A 15,124-nucleotide genomic window follows, 5' to 3' on the forward strand; every position below is an offset into this window, starting at 1 on the left:
CTGAAATTATTTTGTTTTTGGGGGGGGGGAAACCCTGCATATATCGGTATCGGTTGATATCGGTATCGGAAATTAAGAGTTGGACAATATCGGTATATCAGTATGGGTAAAAAAGCCAATATCGAGCGTCCCTACTTATAACATAATTGACATTATTCGTTTTTGCAGCTGAACATTGGCTAATTAGCTATCATGCTTCATAACAACACTGCGAAGATGGCAATGCTGAATGTGATTTGACCAAAGCAGAGTATACACACAGACAGTGGAGCCGTTTGCAGATAGCGAGCATTTTGACTTGTTGCGTGGTGGCGATGTCTCGCAGATAATACAACTACAAAACTGGCAAAAAACGTCATCGGGGCATCCCTACCAACAGCCAATAAATGTGAAATTATCTTAGAACCTCTGTTGTCATGCCTCGTCAATATACTGCCTCCCCCCCCTTCCCCACTAATGGAACTGGTGTCATGGAATCACTTCGCTGTGAGCGTTTCCACGGTTAGCTTGCGGCTAACGTTAGCTCCACGAGCTAACGTTAGGTAGCTTAGCTCGCGGCTAACTTAGTTACTGCCTCTGCATCCCAATAACCGAACAATACACACATGCACTGAACCGTGGAGGTCGTACCGAACCGTGTGCGGTTCGAATGCGTACCGTTCCACCCCTAATTAGCAGACAGTCTGTAGGTGAGGACCACAGCACATACCTGGACCAGGGTCTTCTCTACATTCAAGAACATTTCCACGTTTCGGTCCATCCGAGACGGGTTCTGGAGGTCAAACCGGCGCCTGGGTTGTGGAGGAGATACAGGAGAAAACAGGCAGAGATGAGGGAGAGAACTAACTGACGCCACAAGAAGGTCTGTTTGTTTACATATCAGAAGTCTGTGGGCGACGAGGCTTTGGCCTGGAGGGAAGGCTCTTGTTGAGGAAGATAATGCAGGGATGCTAACTGCTAGCATGCCACAGGGCTATCGTTCTAACTAAGGATGCACCATGTGGTTTTTTGAGGCCTATAGTAATATCAAAATGTTCCCTACCTACTAAAGATATTTGGACATTGACAAGATTTTCACAATTTTGGCTCTGTACACCACCACAATGGACTTAAAATGAAACAATCAAGATGTGCTTTAAGTGCAGACTTAATTTGAGGGTATCCAAATCGGGTGAACAGTGTAGGAATTATTGTCCATCTGCACTGTGAAGCGCCATTCAATGAGTTCTGAAGCATTTGGCTGAATATGAGCAGATAATATTGCCTGAAACACTTCAGAATTCATCCTGCTGCTTTAGTCAGCCGTCACATCATCAATAAATACAAGGGAGCCAGTTCCATTGGCAGCCATACATCAGGGATGTGATTGCGCCTTAAGAATAAAAAATGTAAATGTTCTAAACAATATTATTTTTTTTTTTTTTTTTTTTATATATTTAACTGTTCACAGGGAAGAAGAAGGTGGGAGAGGAAAGGGACAAAGAAAATGAATCAAATATATCAGTGTCCCCCTAAAGAATTTAAGTCATCCTGGCTCAAACACTAATAATTATAATAATAATAATAATTATAATAATGCAGGACCTGCTCAGAGGTCTTTAATTGGCATTGGCAATTATCCTCAACACACACACACACCGGAACACACACGCATGCATTGTCTGTAGGATCGCTGATGCGATTCGTCTCTGCGATTAACCCATCCCGTCGTCCTTCCCCCCCAAGGGCAGCCGGGAGCAGACAGGCGTCAACGTGAGCCGCGCCAGGGGACCAATCCAAGTGCTCCTGTCCGTCTTTGTCAAGGACGCCACAGCGTTAGCGATCTGTTGTTGTGCATGTTTTTCCATTGGGTTTATCTTATCGGGGGGGAAACCCTTGCGAGCACAGGGAGAACATGCAAACTCCACACAGAAAGGCCTGGGAGATACCCCACCTGGGTACCTGGCATCATGGAAACCTGGTCCCCAAGCGGGAATCGAACCCTGGACCTTCTTGCTGTGAGGCGACAGTGTTAACCACTACACCACCTTATCCTTTCTTCTTTGCAACCAAATTGTGCAACACCTGTAACCGCCTCCTCTCGATGTCTTGCCTACTGCGAAGGGCTGCAGTTGGACTAATGGACTCTTTTGCTTTTCTTTTGCTCTCAGGTAGATTTTGAGAATGAAGGTGGTGACATTTCTTCATCTCAGCTTCTTGGTTATGTCTAGGTTGGCTTCTGTACCTCATGCTTGAGAGTTTGATGTTTCTACAGAGCTTCGCATTAACTGGACAATGCTTGCTCTCCCTTGAGTAGTGTTGAGTGGCAGACTGCGGCACTGCTTGCAAGTAACCTTCCCTGGTTGGTAAGTTTTACAAAGGCAATCCAGTGTTAGTGTGTTTCCTAGTGTGTTGACGTCTTTACACTACACGACTAAGGTACCCATGTACATTAGGGCTGCACGATTTTGGGAAATAATCTAATGGCGATTTTTTTGGACAGATATTGCGATTGCGATTAAATTTGCGATTATAATAATAATTATTTTTAAGCAGCCCCACAGAGGTTTATTGTAAAATGTGGCTTGCATCTGGCCTACGCGGTGGGTCTGTTCGGGACGCGTGAATACTTTCGGCAGCCAACATGCCCTTCCGCGTTGCTCTGATTGGCCGAGCGCGCGCATGCGCGTGAGCCGCGACGCGCTCCTCAGGCAGGCAGCAATACTAAACTCTGCTTAACGCAATGTATATGCATGGAAGTATTGATTACGCCGTAACGAATCATTAAAAAAATATACCATTAACGGGAATATGTTGTTTCTTTACACATATGTTGGATTATGTAATTGGTTTGTCATGACAAACCAATAAAAAAATCGCGAATTAACCGGTGGCTACAACAACACACAGTAACTACATGCATCATTGTTTACAATGAACGGTGGGGCTAATCTCGAAAGGACTAACCTAAAGTTAGTTGTTCACCAACAATCTACAGACACAAACAAACACAGAACCGGACTGTTATATTAAATTAATTGATTGCCGTTTAACACGTCCGTCCGTGTCCAGTCCTTTCGAGATTAGCCCCACCGTTCATTGTAAACAATGATGCATGTAGTTACTGTGTGTTGTTGTAGCCACCGGTTAATTCGCGATGTTTTATTGGTTTGTCATGACAAACCAATTACATAATCCAACATATGTGTAAAGAAACAACATATTCCCATTAACGGTATATTTTTTTAATGATTCGTTACGGCGTAATGAATACTTCCATTTGTATAAATTGCGTTAGTGGTCCTGCCTGGCTGAGGAGCTTGTCGCGGCTCATGCGCATGCGCGCGCTCGGCCAATCAGAGCAACGCGGAAGGGCATGTTGGCTGCCGAAAGTATTCATGCGTTCGGGACACCTGAACGTTTTTCTTTTTACCTGGGTACAGTTACCCCCCCCCCCACCCCGCCCCCCCAACCCTGATGTAAACAAGATGAAAGTCTTTCTCTGGTCTGCATCCCCTTAACAATTGTGTATATTGAGCTGTACTGTATTGTACCCATTCTGCAATCTGTTAATACAATTTTCAATCAATCAATCAATCAATTTACAGCATCTCGCGCCACTCAACAAAACTGCTAACATTATCGATAGCCAATGAAAATCTGTTACGCAAGAATAGCAGGTCTGATAAATGATGCTTTCACGTTTCACTTAGACCAGGTGGACAAATAATCAAAACATAAAAAAAAATTTAATTTAAATTTATTTCTTTTTTTACCCTTTAAAATTTTTTATTTATGAATATTTTTTTATCGTGATTTTAGGTCAGAAAAACCGGAAATCCGGTTAAAAACTGAGAAATCACATCCCTGATACATGCCCACGCCATAACACTAGTATCACCGTGCTTTGAATCATGAGCAGATCTTTTCCTTCTCCATACTCTTCTCATAATTCTCGTACAAGCTGATCTTCGTCTCATCTGTCCATAGGATGTTGTTCCAGAACTGTCCAGAAATGTATTTTTGGCAATCTGGTCTTCCTGTTTTTGAGGCTCACCGGTGGTTTACATCTTGTGGTGAACCTAGGCCTGCCGTGGTAACCGCATAACCGCAATACCGGGTTGTGTCAAGGTACCCGCGGATGGAGAACATACCACCCGACAACTGCGGTTGTTAAAGAAATATATATATTTGTTTTCCATTTAATTATTAAATTAATCATATTCGATGTGTAGCCTATTTGGTATAATCATGACTAAACTCATAATGAAAACAACACTTTAGGGCTATAATGAGTGTTTTCACTTGGGATAAATTATCCTATTTTCGTGGTCCGTCCGTGACCGCATTTTCGCGCCTTCAGTAGTGGCGCGAAAGTATAGTCCATTAATGGACCATCCATAGGGGTGAATTATTTTTATTGGAATTAACTAGCCTATATATTCTTACTATGCGTGTTGTGTAGGCGTATAGCCTTACATAAACCAATTGTTCTAAATTGAAATAAGCGAATAAACTAGCCTAAATAAATACAGGCTTCCGTTGTCCAAGTACGATTTCAATAAGTTATTTTCGTTCACCCTTCGCTCACTCTAGAATGGTAATGTCGCTGTGAGATGAAGAAGAGAAACAAACAAGGATAAACATGGCTTTAGTTGCTAATCAAAATGTTACCTCGTCGATTTGGGCACATTTTGGCTTTCTGCCAGGCGAGGAGGGCGAGCCGGCTAATTTAGATGAGGCTGTATGCTGCATTTGTGGAAAGAAGATCAGTGTAAAACGCGCCAACACTTCTAATCTCCAAAGTAATCTTCGAGCAGTGCATCCAAATGCCTATGCTCAACTCGGAAAAAGCAGCTCGCAAACTTCAACAGCTGGCACTTCTACCGGGACGGCCGACAGTTGGGAGTGGCTGAGGCCTTTTCCCGAATGACAAAATACGGCCGCGACAGCAACAAGCATAAAATCCTCACAGGATCGTTTACCAAGTATCTGGTGGAAGATATGGTGCCATTTCACACGGTGGAGAAATCCGCATTTATCCGCAATGCATGTTCTACTTTTCTAATGCTACCAGAGTGGATGTGCATGTTCTACTTCTCTAATGCTACCAGAGTGGATGTGCATGTTCTACTTCTCTAATGCTACCAGAGTGGATGTGCATGTTCTACTTCTCTAATGATATCAGAGTGGATGTGCATGTTCTACTTTTCTAATGCATCACAAGTTCTAATACCGAGAGAAACAACCCGATGGCAACATTCAGGAAGGTGACAACAAGCCTACTCACCATCCCTGCTCGCTCTTGAACTTATAGGCCGAGCCCAGGATGTGACAGAGAGCGCCCCCTGCCTTGAAGTCCAGGAAACTCTTGGTCTGAAGAAGGAGAGGAGTGAAGACAAGATCAATGCCATGTCTGAAAACCCCTGTAGGCATTTTTTGGGTATCCCTTCAGCCATCTTAAAATTGTCGGATGTCTATCGTCTTCTGGGTTTCATGGTTAGCATGGTTACTTTCAGGAAGTGGATTTATACTTCACTCCCAAAAATGACAATAAAAGGTGCAACTTCACTGACATGTTCTACAATCAACAGGGTAGGTTTCAAGTTCAATTTAAGAGTTACGAGTTTTTTTAGAGCTAAATACCAATTTCACGACCATGCTACCAAAAGAAAAAACACATAGCAACACTGAACTGGCGGCTGTACTTCCACGCCAATTTAAAAATTCTCTCGCCTGAGGGATTTCAGACACAGCCAATATTTGAATGAATGAATGAATAAATGACTTATTTATATAGCACCCTTCACAGCCCGAATGCACAGGGTGCTTTAAAGTTTACACTACAGCTAGTATATAAAAAAATATCTGAAATAAATGACAACAACAGACAGCAGTTAAAAACAGTGAAACCAAATAAAATAGAATAAAAAAATTTAAATAAAATCATCAGTCACTAATTAAAAAAACAAAACTATAGGAACAGTGAGGACAAAAAAGGGTGCCTATATATGACCAAAGGCCTGTCTAAATATTGTGTTTTTAGTTTTTCTTTTTTTAAGAGTTTTCTGAGGGGGCAGTTCGCAGGTCCAGGGGGAGAGCGTTCCAGAGCCTTGGTGCAGTCACCTTGAAGGCTCGACCACCCCTTGTTTTGAGCCTGGACCTGGGGACGCTGATCGGATCTGAGTGAGCGGGTGTTGGTGTAGGGATGGATGAGTTCAGTGATGTAGATAGACCGTGGAGTGCTCTGAAAGTAAAAGTGAGGACTTTGAAGTGAATTCTATAGTGTACCGGGAACCAGTGCAGGGATGCCAGAATGGGAGTGATGTGACATGATTTTTTTGACCTTGTGAGTAGCCTGGCTGGAGCATTTTGGACCATTTGTAGTTTGTCTGTGGATGATTTGGTGAGACAGGTGAAAAGTGAGTTGCAGTAGTCAAGCCTAGAGGAAATAAAAGCATGCACGGACAGTTCTAATTCAGAGTGCGATATGATGGTGCGTAGTTTTGCAATATTTCTGAGGTGAAAAAAGCAGGTGCATGTGAGTGTTTTGACATGTTTGTCTAGGTTCATGGCCTGGTCGAAGACAACACCCAGGTTTCTCAGATGGGGGCATATGTTGTCTTTAAGGGACCCCAAGTGAGTGGCCACCTTAGCTGCAGTCTTCTCTGCTGCTACGATCAGCACCTCCGTTTTTGCAGCATTTAACTGGAGGAAGTTACTCCCCATCCAACTCTCAATGCTGAGCAGGCACTCCTGGAGAAGGCTGAGTTTCTCCAACTTATCTGTTTTTTTAGTTGACTCAAACACCTCAAAGTGAGATCTTAACTTATCCGTGTGTGAAAACAGTACGTTGTCTAACCGTGAGCAGAAATCTGCTGTTCATCACTGAGTGATTGTTGTATGAGCTAAAAATCACAAGCCCTGACATTTTAACTTCAGAATTTGGAATGAGGACCATGTACACTCAATCTTTTTTTATTGTTTTCAGGTACATAAAACAGTAAGGGGGAAGCAGCGATGCGGCCAACGTGGTAAGGCTGAACCCGAACGTTCGTTTGTTACGCTGGCGTTCGGATTTTAATTAATGGGTTCGAACCTTCGCAAAAAAAAAAAAAAACCTGAGTTGCGCGAGTCGAGTCGAGGTGAGGAGGTGTGTGTCACCGCTCGGCTCAATTATTCAGCAGCTGTAACGGCAAGAAGTGGGAAGAAGTCACCTGTGTGGAAACACTTTAAATAGGCTGGGCGATATGGAAAAAAATCATATCGCGATAACGATATGATAATGTTATCATATTTCTCGATATCGATAATTAAACTTTTTTTTTTTTTTTTTTTTTTTTTTTTTTTTTTTTTTTTTTTTTTTTTTTTTTTTTTAACAACAGCTGTATGTTTATTTTGCAGCAATTCTTTGTCGTTGCCGCCATCTTTAGTGTTACATCCCCTCACACTCCAGTTCTCAGGCTGCAGCTGGTTTAAAAGCGAAAGTAAACCGGCTTCTCTGCTGGCTGTGGCTCCAGGGGGAGTTGAACAGTTCTGGCTCTGCTAGTTTATTTTCTATCTTTTGGCGCTTTTTTGGTGGACAAACCACCGCACATGTGCACCGTGACTGGAGTCTAGTTCTGCTAGCACACATAGCCTACTGTGTACAGACGGTTTCAAACTGTATTTTAAATTAGAAAGCAAACAAAATAAATGGACAAGAGAAAAATAAATCTCAATTTGGTCAGTATTGTCATTTGGACAAGCAAAGCCTTAAATTACTTTAAGTTGCAGGCAAGAAAGACAAGTATGTCCACTGTCTCTGGTTTTAAAACTGCCCTGTTGCAGGTACATTTTTTTTTTAATTAATTTAAAAAAAAAACGATTTTTCGATTTTTTTTTAATTTCGATATTCGATATCGATTATTAAAATATATCGCGATATTTATCGTTATATCGCCCAGCCCCGCCGGAGGATAAAGGAAAGGCTGTGTGTCAAATGTGCGACAAGCACTTGGCATTCCACGGTGGCACATCAAATCTGGCTGCTCATTTAAAAAATTTAAGTAGGCCCTCTTGGGCGCTAATTAGAAGTATCTCCATTCGCCATGTGCAGGCTGCTGCGCGATGCCCTGTTGGCCTGGCCTCAAATAAATGTAATAAGAACAAAATGATATAGGCTAATAATAATAACAAATTCATTATTTTAGGTACATAAACTGGATCTGGACGGCGGGCCCACCTCCTCAACCTACTACTGCAATTTGATAATAAACCAATGAGCGAGAAGAGAAAGAAGGAGTTATTGGACTTCATTGCTTTGGACATCATCAGACAGTCACAGTACTGGATCTAACCAAATGGATTTATGGATTGGATACACATTTATGGAAAGTTCAAGCCCGCCAGACCAGAAAGCTTCTGGGAGACATGCGACGGCTATTCCAATTCATACGGCGATGTTCTACCGGGCCGGCGGCAAAAAGTGAGTCTGCGTTATATGATATTATGTCTGACTGCTGTCGGACCCCGATACGGGTCGTCTTTTCGCTTTATTTTCTTCTGAGTGCTTTGTTTACATGAACAGCCACCACTGTAAACAATTTTTTTTTCACCGATAGACTATGCAATGCCGCCCCCCGTAGGATCTATAACGATAAAATGAATTCATAAAAAAACGAACGTTCGAATGTCCGTTCGAAAAACCCTAGCGAACTCCGAACCCTAAAAACAGGGTTCGGGGACAGCCTTACAACGTGGCTGCATTTCGGAGGTCGTAGCGGGCTCAGTTTTAAAGATAGAACAATTTAACCCTTGCACTAAAGAACCATAAGTTTGATTTGAAATGTCTTTGGACAGCCCATGTATTTGCAGTTGTGAATGCAATATATCACAAGAAAGTACTTAACCTCTATTGTCTTAGCTATGAATGAACACAACACTCTAACTTACCATCTTTAGATAATGAAGTTTGAAAACATTGTTCCTTTGAAAACTTAAAAAACTAACGTATATGGTTCTTAGTCCATGGTACTCAATTATAGACATAAGACGACAACTTGGGAAAGGAGGAAGATGAACTGAGATTTATGATCATTTGAAATGAGGACAGCGTAGATTCGACCATGTATAATTACATGGAATAAGCATGTCATTGTGCATGGTTGGGTCTAACCGGTCCTCATTCCACCTGGCCGGGAATGAGTACCTTGTAGACTCAACCACTACATTCTTGGTTCCAATTGAGTCTAGACGGTCCTCGTTTCATATTATCTAAAACCGTTGTTGTGCATCTTTAAGGCTCATTATGGCTGGCCCTCAATTTGTAAAGGGTCTCTATTGTGTTTTCTGGTTAGGTTAAGGGTAAGGAGTTAGGTTAATGTTGGCGTTAAGGGTTAGTTTTAGACAGTTATCGGTATGGGTTCACTTGAGGGATAGAGAAGGTCCTCACAAACACTGTACATTGTAGAAATACACCTTGTCTGTGTATGTGTGTGTCTAGTGAGTCTGTGTCCTCACAGGTAGCTTGGTGAGGGCAGGGTTGTTGACCCTGCGTCCAAAGGCGTCTTCCTGGAACTGTAGCAGCTGCACCACCAGGCCAGCCAGGGACTTACTGGAGGGAGAGTCCGTCTGGACATACTGGAGCAAGACAGAGAGGGAACATAAAGACACACACACACCAACAGGTCAAACTTCAGACGTGTCTATTTCCAACAAGGAGACCTAGACTGGGCCTTGAAAACATACACAAACACACCTCAATAAAATACAATATTATTCACACAATAATCTGTCTTGTTTCCAGTCACATCCCCATTAAAAGTAGCCATGCTGCTTATGCAAACAGAATTCATTCATGAGCCAAAGCACAGTCCTTTCATTTTGCCTTATTCTAATAACATGAGAAATAATCTCTATTCTTCAAAATCGCCGCTAGAAACTAATGGGAAGTGGTCTGGAATAGTGTGTGCGGTCTGAGCATGAGAACACTTGTCAGTCGGGAGACATTCTTTGTTCAGCATGTTACACACTACCTTGCGCGCAGTGTGTGGTAAGCTGCTTTGTTGACAAATTACAAAACAAGCTAGTTCCACACAGCCAGAACAGACGTGCAACGTCCAAACAGGGCTTGTTTTCGTAGTACAGCCTCTTATAGATATTCTTACTGCGATGTCTAGGTTATGTTCAATATTGTGTGGCAAGACGTTCGTGTATCCCGTGACTAGCTCCGTGCTACGGTACCCTGAGTCTAGATGTCCATCAGTGGCAGTGCTCAGAGCTACATGGCTCAAATAACAGACAGTCAGGGGCGACTCCGTGGAACAACAACAATAGTGTGCAGCAAATACAGCATGTGTGAAGTTGAACAATCAGAACGGACCAATTCATTTGTAAACATTAGCTATTAATTTGTAAACATTAGCCTAACAGTAGTTTGCATTATACGGCGTTTAGGGCCTCTCGTTCAGACTAGCGTTTAGCTTAACCAAGTTATCTCCGAACCTCTCGACCTCATTGCACTTTTTTAGCTTGGTTGGATTGGAGACGTACTGGGTGTTATGACCCACAAAGACCTCGCTGGCCAGCTAACTATCTGTCTGAGCGGGCAACCAGGCGATCGAGCCCCTTGGTGACATGATTCTGGGTCGCTGATCACGTTAGCTTGGCTAAGCTAGCGCTCCATTGTGCCAGCAGCGACGCGGGCCTCGGTGGGAATCAATGGAGGAGCCGTGCAGCTAGCTTACCTTTTTGTAGTGCTTCCCGATCCACGAGCGTACGGTCTCGAGCTGAGATACGGTTTCTGAACTCTCCCAGTATTTCGAGGTCGGCCCACCGTCTTTCTTTCGTCCGACCGCGGTACCGCCGCCAACGGGACCGGCCGCCGGTCCCCCTGAGCCCGTTCCGCCCGCTGCAGTTGCCGCTGTCGCCATTGTTTTTTGTCCGCTTGGTTTTCTCTCTCTCCTCCACGGCGTCCCTCACCGTGCGAGTTTTCGAATGATATTGCGCAGCCGCAAAAGTTTCCGATATTATTCAAGTCTCGCGATAAATAACGGACTTGTGGGAAAGGTAGTCCTTTACCGGAGATCAGTCACTTTGGCCATTTACATCTAGTAATTTAGCTGAATGAAAACTTTATTGAACAGATTGCAGAATGGGTACAATACAGTACGGCTCAATACAATTGTTAATGGGATGCAGACCAGAGAAAGACGTTTGTCTTGTTTACATCAGGGTCCCCCATTTTCAATTCATAGTGTTGCTGACACTTTTAGCCAAAGCAACTTACAGATTTTGAACAACAAGTCACCAGGAGGGGTACATCTCTGGCAGCTAAGGGTCAGAGGACCGAGAATAGCCTGCTCCGCTTTGATGACCCCCAGGAGCTTGGATAGGAGTGCCTCTGCGGCAGCCACAGCTCACAGTGAGCTGTGGTGTTCCACAAGGAAGCATACTAGGACCGCTACTATTCCTAATTTATGCAAATGACATGTCGTCAGCTTGTGACTGCAACTTGTTCCTGTTTGCGGACGACTCAGCCCTGCTGGTCTCTGACAAGAACAAGTTACAGGTTGAAAAAGCCCTCAGCTCGGAACTAGGCAAAATCTGCATATGGCTCGCCGACAACAAACTATCATTACACATGGGCAAAACAGAGTCCATTCTCTTCGGTTCAAATAACAAACTCAGCAAGACTGACGACTTCTCGGTTACAGTGGGTGACAATATTGTCACAAGGAAAGATGAAATTACCTACCTGGGTTCCATCCTAGAGGCTAATCTTTCCTGTGACAAAATGGCATCCAATGTAATAAAAAAAGTCAACCAACGAACGCGATTCTTGTACCGGATCTCCTCTCTGGTAAACAAGAATACCCTGAAGACTCTAGCAGGAGCACTCATTCAAGGGTACTACGACTATGCTTGCACCTCATGGTACCAAAGCACCTCAAAGGCACTAAAAAACAAATTACAAACATCTCAAAACAAGCTAGTCAGACTACTACTTGACCTGACTCCTAGAACCCACCTCACCCCTGCCCACTTTGACAACCTAGGATGGCTTAGAGTAGACGACAGAGTACAGCAACTTGCAATGGGCCTGGTCTACAAGATACACTACGCGACCAAGGTACCCATGTACATGTCAAAATACTTCCCAAAGGTCAGTGAATACCACGATCACAACACCAGAGGGAGCTCCACAAATCATGTAAAACCCAGATTCGGCTCAAACAAGGGACTAAACACGTTTCGCAATTATGCCACATCAATGTGGAACGCCCTGCCTAAAGCTGTAAAGGAATGTGAATCACTACCCACCTTCAAAAACACTCTCAAAAAACACCTACGTGAGACTGCAATTCGAAACTGGCCCCTACAAATGTCCTAACCTAGTTGTACAGTAAATGACCAAGTAAGGCTTTGTCAACATTCCAATGTACAGTGTAAAATGTGTGTGTCCCCCCCCCCCAACCCCCCCCCCCCCCCCCCCCCCCCCCCCCCCCACCTCCAATGTACAGCCCTCACCCAACCACCCAACCCCACCCCACCAACCTCCTCCAATGTACAGTTTCTACGCCAAATGTATATACACTCCTTTTCTGGACACTTTTGTATCACAAACAGTACTGTATTTGCAAATCTGATATGTCATAAATGTATAGATGTAGCAGTACTGTCTATCTGTATGTCATGTATGTCATATATGTTATGATGAATTGAAAATGGGGACCCTGGTGGAAACAAGACGAAAGTCTTTCTCTGGTCTGCATCCCCTTAACAATTGTATGTATTGAGATGTACTGTACTGTACCCATTCTGCAATCTGTTAATAAATTTTTCAATCAATCAATCAATCAATGCAGAGCATAAGGGGCCTGTTGAAGGTGTGTAGATAGAAACCATTGACTGGATGTAGAAGGGAGCCGTTCCTTCGCTGCATGGTATGCAAGGTCAAGGATCTTGAAGCCGATTTGTGTGGCAATGGGAAGCCAGTGCAGCTCTCTAAGAAGTGGGCTGATTTTGGTAGATTAGATTGGAGATCAGGCATCAGGCTGCATTGACCTTACTGATCCGTTAACCCCACTGATCAAAAATAAACTTTTCTTTTCTTTAGATCAGTGCTTGACCCATCAACAAATTTGTTTGTTTTATTATAACTTATTATACCCCTGTAAATACACCCAAATCTGGCACAACCCTGACTTTCAACTCGGCAAATCACCCATATACATCCCACATCTTCACAGACAACAGCCTAATCACTTATCAAGATTTGACTGAAGGATACGGCATTGGGACAGACCAACACTTCCAATTTCTACAGCTGAAATAAATTTTGAAATCTAAAATTAACACTACACAGAATGATCTTGAACCACCTCCAATTATATTAGCAATGAATAAAATAACATCACAGAAGAAAATATTTTCAAAAATATACAAAATACTGGCAAGCGCAGACACATTCCATCTCCCCTTCACAAAATGGGAACAGGACTTGGCTTTCTCTCCCAATGCCGTATCCTGGGAACAAATTTGCACCAACACATTCACAATGACTAACAACACTAACCTTCAATTAATCCAATATAAGGTGTTACACAGAGTACATATCACACAGCACAGGATGTTTCAAATGGGATTTGCAAGCACAGATGTATGCTCCCACTGCACCCTCAACACCCCAGACAACTATTTCCATGCCACCTAGCTCTGCCCACCTGTTCAAGACTTCTGGAATTCCGTCATCAATACACTATCCCGGGTCAGGAGCTGCAGCATTCCTCTCTCCCCCTCCCTCTGCCTACTCAGGGATACTACTGCTATCAATTTATTAGTCCAGAACACCAAACCCCTGCTCGTTTCCCGTTGTTGCCAAGAAAACAATCCTCTTAAACTGGAAGACAAGAAAAAACGTGAATACTGGGCAATGGTTGGGCCTTCTCTCAAATTACATATCACAGGAAACAATCTCAACCATGGATCACATCGAAGTCTCACAATTTAATAACATCTGGGAATTGCTTGTGGATAATCTAGGCTCCTAATCACAGGAGGTTGACCTGTGAGCCATCCACTTCACAACCACCCTTCTCTCACTCCCCCTCCTCACCCCCTACTTTACTTACTCCCCTCTCTGCCCCCCCCCCTCCTCACCCCCTACTTTACTTACTCCCCTCTCTGCCCCCCCCTCCTCACCCCCTACTTTACTTACTCCCCTCTCTGCCCCCCCCCCTCCTCACCCCCTACTTTACTTACTCCCCTCTCTACCCCCCCCCCTTTCCCTTGTCATGTGTATTCGTTGTCGTCCTTCATTGTCCTTAGTTGTAATTTGTTTGTCAATGTCTAGTCTGAGTCCCCCCCCCTCCGAGAGGGCAATGAAATGTCACTATTTTTCTTATTTTACTACACTTTTTATTTTATTTTGCACTGTAAATAGTTAAAACGTATAATAAATAATAAAGTTGTCCCCCGAAGAGTTCAAGTTCAAGTTTCTTTATTAGTTGTCATACAGAAATACAGAATACTTTTGTATGAAATGCTTCTTTCTGTTTTGCTCCTGAGAGTGTGCTAGATAAAATATATAAATATGAAATAAGTATAAAATAGAAATTCAAGTACGTAAACAAGTGTAAACAAAACAAAAAATTTCAATATACATATATACAATGCAGAGTAGAGAAGGTAACTGAATACAATACAATATACAGTAGTACAATGCAGAAATGGATGCAGATGAGGTACAATTTAGCTTGTGGTGCCACCTTGTGGTGGTAAGGTGCAATGAGGTACAGTGAGGTACAGTGAGGTATGAGTTTTAGTGCAATCTCTTTGCCAATAAATATAAAGTGTGTTAAAGTGTCTAAAGTTTGTAAAGTGGGTGCTACAGTGAGTTGTTTATTTAAAGTGAGTGTGTACGTGTGGATGTGTGTGCACTGTGCTGTGAGTGTATTTGATGGTTTGTTACATAGTGTTATTGTCATTGAGCATCCTTCTGAGTCTCTCTGTGCTTGTCATGAGACTCCGGTATCACTTGCCTGACCGCAGCAGTTCAAAGAGTGGGAAGCCCACCTCCAATTGTGCGTTCGGCTGAACGGTCCACTCTCTGTAGTCTGCTACGGTCTTGTGCGGTGCTATTCCCAAACCAGGAGGTGATATT

General features: G+C 43.2%; 1 protein-coding gene across 2 annotated transcripts in view; it reads right to left on the minus strand.

Moving 5' to 3' along the window:
* The window catches only part of smarcc1a (SWI/SNF related BAF chromatin remodeling complex subunit C1a), a 101,468-nt gene extending 90,539 nt beyond the window's left edge, over window positions 1-10,929 (minus strand). For both annotated transcript variants that reach the window (XM_084335691.1, XM_084335690.1), the window contains exons 1-4: window positions 10,707-10,929; window positions 9,481-9,600; window positions 5,270-5,355; window positions 710-791 (exon numbers count right to left, since the gene is read on the minus strand). In XM_084335691.1, the coding sequence (XP_084191817.1) occupies window positions 710-791; window positions 5,270-5,355; window positions 9,481-9,600; window positions 10,707-10,892 (474 nt within the window). In that variant the 5' untranslated portion in view covers window positions 10,893-10,929. The remainder of the gene's footprint in view (window positions 1-709; window positions 792-5,269; window positions 5,356-9,480; window positions 9,601-10,706) is intronic.
* Between the last annotated feature and the right edge of the window lie 4,195 nt (window positions 10,930-15,124).

The sequence above is a fragment of the Notolepis coatsorum genome (genome assembly GCF_963971535.1).
Source record: "Notolepis coatsorum genome assembly, chromosome: 19".
Lineage (NCBI taxonomy): Eukaryota > Metazoa > Chordata > Actinopteri > Aulopiformes > Paralepididae > Notolepis > Notolepis coatsorum.